This window comes from Microtus pennsylvanicus, chromosome 5 (assembly GCF_037038515.1).
Source record: "Microtus pennsylvanicus isolate mMicPen1 chromosome 5, mMicPen1.hap1, whole genome shotgun sequence".
Taxonomy (NCBI): domain Eukaryota; kingdom Metazoa; phylum Chordata; class Mammalia; order Rodentia; family Cricetidae; genus Microtus; species Microtus pennsylvanicus.
In genome coordinates, this window is record NC_134583.1 from 46,739,446 (window position 1) to 46,747,654 (window position 8,209).

The 8,209-nt window shown below is 43.8% G+C and overlaps 1 protein-coding gene across 1 annotated transcript; it reads right to left on the reverse strand.

Moving 5' to 3' along the window:
* Nucleotides 1-6,554: 6,554 nt before the first annotated feature.
* Mrpl17 (mitochondrial ribosomal protein L17) lies at nucleotides 6,555-8,209 on the reverse strand. Its single transcript, XM_075971795.1, has 3 exons — nucleotides 7,996-8,209; nucleotides 7,680-7,748; nucleotides 6,555-7,373 (listed from the first exon to the last, which is right to left on the reverse strand). The coding sequence occupies exons 1-3, from the start codon at nucleotides 8,167-8,169 to the stop codon at nucleotides 7,086-7,088; spliced, it is 531 nt and encodes a 176-aa protein (XP_075827910.1). The 5' UTR covers nucleotides 8,170-8,209; the 3' UTR covers nucleotides 6,555-7,085.

The window sequence follows — 8,209 nt, forward strand, 5'->3', positions numbered from 1 at the left end:
CAGTATCATCATGAGGGACCGGTTTTGTATTTTCATCTTGAAATGAATACCAGTAAAACCCCTCTAATGGTGTGTTCTCATACTGGATAAATAGTGGATTACCAAGATATATGTGGAGCTACAGTGTAAACAAAGCCTATTTTGAAAGACAGTTTGTGTGTGTTGTGTGTAATATATAACATATAACTCGTAAGAACTAAAATGTTATTTTTATATTGAACAGACACATTGTGGAGAAGAATGCAAAATCTCAGAAAAGTTTAAACTCCTTTCCTCAAAATGTAAGCACACAGACCACTTGTAAGATGAAAGCATCTTGGACTGAAGCACTAAGTTTATGCTGAGGAGTCGGAGGACAGCTGCACTGTGCCCATGCCTTAAGAGCGTACAGATGGGAGCTTCAGGGTGCAGACATTACCCAGGGTGAACAGTGGGGAATCAGCTTTGCAGGAAGTTCTTTTTTTCTGATGAAGTAGGAGGAAACAGGGGAAGGGAGGCGTTATTAAGGAGAAACTCTAGATCCAAGTTTAAGAAGTCTGTAAAACACATCGACTCACTCAATAGACACTTGATGTCAACTTTGTCTCATGTTCTTTACTGGGTGGCGGGAGAAATGAATTAGATGTGTTTTCTGCCCTTGAGGAACTCACTATTTAGTGATGGATTCTAAATAATAGAATTATTCAGTCACTATGATAAAAGTTGTACAGTGTGAAATTGGACCACTGGAAAATAAAGTTAAGGAAATAATTCTGTTTGTAGTAATATCAGGGTTAGAGATGTTGTTCAGGGCTAGTGCATTTGCCTAGTATGTGAAAGAGCCTGGGTCCAATCCCCAGCCTAAAATACACAGGAATAAATATAATTAAGGATATAAAAGATATGTAATTAAAACCTAGCACTGATAAAAGACATTGAAAATGGCATTGAGAAGTGGAATAGTGTCTTGTGTTCATGGACTGAAAGAATTAAAATTATTGAACTTTGATTGCAATCCCAATCAGAATACCAATGGCTTTTTTTTTTACAGAAATAGAAAAACGAAGATACATTTTATAACCACAAAAAGATGCCATATAGCCAAAATAATGTCAGAAAGAAAAATCTAGAGGCATCATCGTCCCAGGCTATATTACAAAGCTATAGCAACTAAATAGTGGTGTGTTAGCATAGTAACAGAGATATAAGCCCATGGCCCAGGATAGAGAGCCCAGAAATAAATGCATGTATGTATAGGTTTTTCTTTTGAACAAATTTTTGTCAAATTTGCTAGGAGTGTACAATGGGGAAAGGAAAGTCTCTTCAATAAATGTTGTTGGGAAACCATATATCCTCAAGGCTAAGAAAAAAAATAAAAACCAGAACCCTTGTTTTATACCAGACTCAAAATCAACTAACTTGGTTTTGTCATCCCCCACCCTTCTGTTGTGAGGAATGAAAACTGGGAACTCATACTTGTTAGACACATGCTCGCCCCTGTGCTAAATTCTGAGCCCTACACAAAATTAGCAGAAAATTAAAGGTATTAAAGGTAAATGAAAGTCCCAGAAGGACGAGGGCCCTAGAAGAAAACACAAGGATAAACTTCTCCATATTGACCTTGCTAATAAATTTTGGCCGAAACATCAAAGAATAGAAAAAAAAATAAGTCAACTGGATGATATTGAACCAAAAGGTTTCTAAATATAAAAAGAGCAATCACAACATGAAAAGGTAGCCTGCTGGAGGCAGAGGATATTCGCCATCCATGTACCTGATAAGGGACTAAATTTTAAAATTAAGGGACCTCACATAACAAACAAAACAAAATAGCTTGACTAAAACAAGGGCAGAAGTCATTTCAAGGACAAACAAATAGCCAAGAAGCATATAAAAAATTGTTAAACATCACTAATCTATCTGGGTGTGGGGAAGTACATATATAATCTCAGCACTCACTCTGGGGGCTAGCCTGGGCTACACAGAGAGCTCTTGTCTCAGCAACAGTATCATCACTGGTCATCAGTCTGACACCTTGAGTTTGATCGCCCAAACCCACAGAAAGATGGAAGGAAAGAATTGACTCCACAAAGTTGCCTCTGACCTCTACATGTGTGTCATGGCACATGCATATACATCTCTCACACACGCTAATGACATTAAATGAGCAAACAAAAAGATGACCGTATGCTAGCCCTCTTACCTCTGTACTCCAGTGTCCTCCTTTCAGTTAGTACTTCTAAAAATGGGGAAGGGGGGACAATGTAAAATTATGTAGAAACTTCTGGAAAGTCTTTGCTCTCATGGGAGGAATCACTATATGCCAGCAAAATGTTTAACTGTATTTTAGAGTATTGCTCAGGGATTTTGAGGTGTATTATTTTAATTAAAATTATCTTAATTAAAACAAAAAAGTCAAAACAAGGGCAAAAGAATAGGCTGTGACTGTCAGTGCCTAAGGGGTAGAGGAAATGGGGTGGCCTTAATCTCTTCTTTCTTTTTCTTTTTTTGGTTCTGGCATTTGAACTCAGGACTTCTTGAATGCTAAGTACACATTACCACAGAGCTCCACCCTAATCCTGGATCCAAACTTTGAGTTTGAGGATAAGTCAGTTCCAGATCTAATATACAGTATGGGCGGTGGTCCATGTGGTTAAAAGATCAAGTGAAGAGTTTGGACCACTGTAATAATGTTGAGCTTTGCTTGAGGAATTTAGAGACTATATCGTAAAAGAAGCATCATTTCCATGTTTGCTAGTGCAGAAACGTATAGATGTTTTCTGTCTGTGGCTTGGTTAAAAATATTCCAGGAAATTAGAACATGGAACGTGTGGGAAATTAATTAGACATATGTTTACATTCTTGACAATCACCACCAGCATTTAAGTCCCTGGAGAGGAAGGAAACGTTTTTTTTCTTTTTAAATAGTCAACAGTGTAGTTTAGCATCTCCACACAGAGAACAGTTGTTTTGTAAACCTCAGATTAGAATATGGTGGGGTTGAGATGTGGCTGGACCCGGCTGTAGCAGAACTGTCAATGTAATGTCTGGACTTTATCCAGCAAAGGCACTGAAAGGCTGAGTCCAGTAAAGGCAGGTTGTATGTAATTCATTACTAGTTTGTAAAAGGGAACTGGGATCAGCATTGCGTGTGTGCACAAGTGTGTGGAGCCCAAAAGTCAACTTCAGATTTTTTTGAGACAGGATTTCTTCCTTAGCCTAGAATTTATGCTTTGCTTTGCTGGCTGGCCAGCAAGCTTCTACAATCTGCATGTCTGTGCTCAGCACCTCCGGCACTGGGATAACAGGGTATACCATAACACTTGGCTCCCCCTGCCCCTTCAAAAATATTTCTATCACTGGTACGTGTGCCAAGGCATGTGTGGGTAGTGCTGTGGGAGTCAGTTTTCTATTATATGGGTTCTAGGGATCAAATTGAGGTTATCAGGCTGGCAGCAAGCACCTTTACCCAGTAACCTGTCTTCCTGGCTTTTTGTGGTTTGTGGTCTAAACTGGGGCTCATGCTTGAAAGGTGGGCACTTTAGCCACCGAATATTTGCCTCAACCCCGGAAGCAGTGCTGTTAGAAAGTGGTACATATTTGTAAAGGATAATGTCTTGTGGGGATATGTAACTATCTTTCTTTTTCAAACAGAAATCTTTTTATTCTATGGGCACTGGTGCTTTGCCTTCATTTATATCTGTGTGAGGGTATCAGATCTGGAACTGAACTTATGGCTGAGAGCTACCATGTGTGTACTGGGAACTGAACTCAGGTCCTCTGGAAGAGCAGTCAGTGCTCCTAACTGCCGAGCCATGTCTTCAGCCCCTATCTAATTTATATACATTCTTGACCACTGTGTTCTGATGCAAATGTTTTTTTTTTTTTGCATCTGAGTCCTAGTAAAACATTTTGGGGGGGGGGTAAGAACACTATTTTAGTGGTACAAAGCTTGGTGTTTTAGATTGCTTTTGGTAGCAATTAAAAGAAACTCCAGTCTCAAAAGGCAATAATCAACAAAAAATTAATTATAACTAGGATTACAGTTTGGGAGCACTTTGTTTTTAACCTGCCATTCTCAGTCTTGTCTTCAGCCTAACGCCCAGCACTACAGGGAACTGTAATTCAAGGTGGTAGTTTCAGTGCATGGCAGGAACACCGCAGACCTATCTGTTTGACAAATGAATTTAGGATTGGGGTGGTCAGAGCCACCCGAACACTTGTGTACAGATTTGTAGGTAAAAGTGGAGTCTCTGGGTGGTAGGGACCAAAAACTGAAGGGAGGAGACTTTGCCAGGGAAACCACCCAAAGGTCTGCATGCTATCAGAGGCACCAGGTAGGTTGAACAGCAAGCAGATGACCGGTCAGTAGGCAGAATAAGGAATCTGGTTCTGTCCCATAGAAAATGTGCTACCAGAGACCCACCAGGTCACTAAAATGATCAGGATCCCATCACTACAGCCGTATGTCTGGGGCTTCCCATGAGGGAAGCCTTGTGAAAGGAGATAAAGTAGGACATGACTCTACTGAAGATACAGAAAATGGTTACTGGCTTAAAAAAAACACAGGTTGGGTTCATAGTGCTAATGTTTTAGTAAATGTTACTTTTTTTTTTTTTTAGGTGGGTGAGGCACATTACCTTAAAGAACTGGAACTCAACATAGAGACTCTTTCAAATTTTTTTTTTGGCCAGATTATTAAGGATTCAGTGTCCCATACCATTATGAGCTCCTTGATGGCAGATACTTCCTATTTGGCTGGGGCCAGATTTATTGCAAACATTCTCAAGCCTGCATACTCTAGTGTGTAAGGTGATGCTGGGGACTGGAAGACACTTAGTAAGTACGTGTGAAGGGGACAGAGATGGCTCAGCAGGTGAAGGCAGTTGCCATTAAGTGATGTTCTGACTTTGATACTTAGGAACCGCAGGCTGGAATAACTCACTTGGGAAAGCTGTTGTCTGGTCTCCATCTGCAGTGTGATAATACGTTTCCCCTCCCCAATAAAGTATAAAAAGTTTAGGGAAATATTAAGGCTCCAAATGAACATATTTCTGGGGGTTGAAAGTCGTTGCGAGCCCTGTCACAATTCACCTGCTGCTAACTTCAAGATTTGGCTTAAGCCAGGTCAGACATGCTGACTCTTTCCTGGTAAGCGCACCTCGTGGTGCTACATAGATTATTAGAAATGGGTAAAGAGGCTAAAACTAATGGGCCAGGCAGTGTTTAAAAAAAAAAAAAAGATTTGGCTTAAGGGCTTTTCAGAGAACAAGTCTACCTGGAGTGGATGCGCATAAAAGGTGTAAGCAGAAGAGGGAGAACTGTGCTGGGACCAGGTGAATTAGTCTCAGCAGCTGCAAGGGAAACAGTGCCAGAACAGCTCTTCACTGAGCTGCCTCCTTCTGCATCAGCAGTGACCCTCCACCTTCTTTCTACCTCAGGCGCTGACCAAGTGCTCAGGTCAGGAGACCTTCAGGATCTTCCTGAGACTCCCCAGTCAAGTTCTGCATCTACAGAATGGCAGCCAGGATGGATTATATCCATAGTACTCAGTGGATATAAACAAGCTCTGTTTCTCCCATGACCCAGCTATTCTGAAACCGGATTTCCTCTTTCTGGGTTCCCACAGAGGTTCACTTCCGACAACAAAAGCTTCCAGGAAATCCCCAGCAGGCTTAAACTTTCTAATGCTTCACTCTCCATCACCTTCCTCTTCACACCCTCCACCAAGAGGAAGGAACTTATCCTCTGAAGGTCAACATCCTGTCAGCTGCCTACACCTCTATCTATGTGCAGGGTGGCGGTACATCTATTTCAGTCTACATTCAAGACCCATTCAGAGGTTGAGGGAAACACATCAATGGAACGTGTGACCTTGACAAAAAACAATGCTTGCGGTATCTCCCTTCCGTTTTAGGGGTACCAGGTTATTTAAAGCTTCCCTTACAGAGGTCTCACTGCTACTTATCAGGAAGCAATCTCTCATGGTAGGCTGTCAAAATACTGTCAATGAGGGGGAAGAGACTCAGGCGGCTTCCCCCTTCCTGTACATCTATAGGCTACTAAGGGAGGGAACTTTCCTTCAGCAGAATAGCCATTGGTAAGATACCCACGCTCCTGTAAGCAGGCCTAATGAAACTCACTGGAACACACACACATGAAAGTGGAAGGGGGACTAGGTGAAGAGGAACAAGACAGAACGACGGTGTGTGTGTGTGTGTGTGGTGAATAAGACCAAAATACACCATAACTTAGAGCATAAAAACCAAACAAAAGGCGCTAGGCTGGAGAGATGGTTCAGTGGTTAAGGGCATTGGTTGCTCTTCCAGAGGTACTGAGTTCAATTCCCAGAAACCACCTGGTTGCTCACAACCAACTCTAATGGGGTCTGATATCTGATGCCCTCTTCTGGAATGGAAGCACGCATGCAGATACTCATACCCCAAACAAAAAAGAGAAATCCCAAGGGGTAGGTCTCTAAACTGGGTATCAACCATAGTCATCACAGGAGCTAGTTTGGAATCAAGAGATACAGGGCCCATTGAAATAAGTGTTAAGATAAGCAAACCAAGTCGTCAGACACTGGTGGCACATGCCTTTAATCCCAGCAATTACAACACAGAGGCAGGCCAATCTGATCTACAGAATGAGTTTCAGGATAGCCAGGTCCACACAGAGCAAACCCTGTCTCAGAAGAATAAAAAGATAAGCAACTGGCCCTGTGTGGTGGTGGCATTCGAAGGCCCAGCACTGGGGAGGCAGGGACAGGACTGCTGTATGCTGGATGCAGCCTGGACATCAAGACTTCCCCTCCCCACCAAAAGCAAAACTGGACCCAAGATTCAGAAACACAAGCTGTGAATTTACTATCTTAGGTGGCTGAGCATCTGGATGCCTCTCACTTTCCAGAAATCCTAGGACAAGAAAAGCAATCTCATATTTTCACATCAAAAATTTATCTACTGTGCAGAGAGGACGATGAGCCAGCAAGGTCTGGGCCCCATACCACCGTTCTACTTGACAAAGCTACTTCCATTTCTCACACATCACAAGAGCTCCACGGTCTGTGAACACATTTCTGAGAGCTTCGCACTCTCCAGCCCCGGTTAAGTCTTTGGTGTTTGAACTGTGTGGGAGCTGTGGAGGCTTGCTTCCCGGTTATGGCGCAGGTCCTGCTGCAGTCCCAGTAGCAGCTGGTTTAGGAGAGTAAGGTTGCTGTCTCTCTTTCGCAAAGGCAGGGGTGGGAGGCAGTTCCCTTTATATTCAATCACTGCCATCTTGGCCCGATCTTGCTCCTTCCGATTTGGGATCTGCAGCATTCTGGTGTAGCTCCCATTCTGACCTTGGAACCTAGGCGCTAGTACTTTAAACAGCTTTGGGATCAAGTCCTTCTCCTAGATAGGGAAAATTAATCAAAAGGAAACAGTCACAACTGCAGAGGCAATCTAACTTTCAATTGTTCCCAGAGGTAGGGTTCAAACCATTTTCACAGGCTTTCCTGTGAAAAATCATCTACCAAGTTACACAGAACCATTTACAGGTAGTTGTGCGGATGCACATTGTCTTCCAGTTGAAATAAGGGAGACATTCGTCTAAGGTAGCTCATGACACTAGTACATAAGCGAACAGCTTGGCTTAAATCTGCCCGGCACCCGGTCCTCTAAGGATTCCTTCCCCAGCAGTAGGCAGGGAACACTCACAGTGAGCCAGAAATCAGCCATGCGCATGGCTCGCTCGTTGGTGTCTCCCAGCTTCGCATAGTCGATGAGCTGTTGAGAACAAAACATCACCGATACAACACGTCCAAGACCCGAGTCACCCATCTCAGTCCAACCATCCCACTAGCTAAGCTAATTCAGGACGCTCCTAACTCCGCAACCCTAAGTAGCCTTCACCTGCAGTGCGACAGGAAGGTGCTCAGTTGGGTGTCTTCCCTTCCGTGGAGACAGTTGCCAGCCTGGCCCTACTCCCCACACACGGCCAGCGCGGTCCTCTGGGGCTGGACCCGGCTCTCACCTTCTCCGCGTAGCCTCTCATCTCGTCCACGCGTGCCCATGACGCCTCGATGCGTTCGTGGCGCACCAGGCCCGTGAGCAAGTTCCGCAGCAGGTGGATGCGAGACTCGGGGCCGAGGCCCAAGCGGCGGTAGACGCGGCCATGGGAGATAGCGGCTGCGAGCGACAGCCTCATGCTGCCACCTTAGCCCCACCTCTCAGGGGGCCGGAAGGGG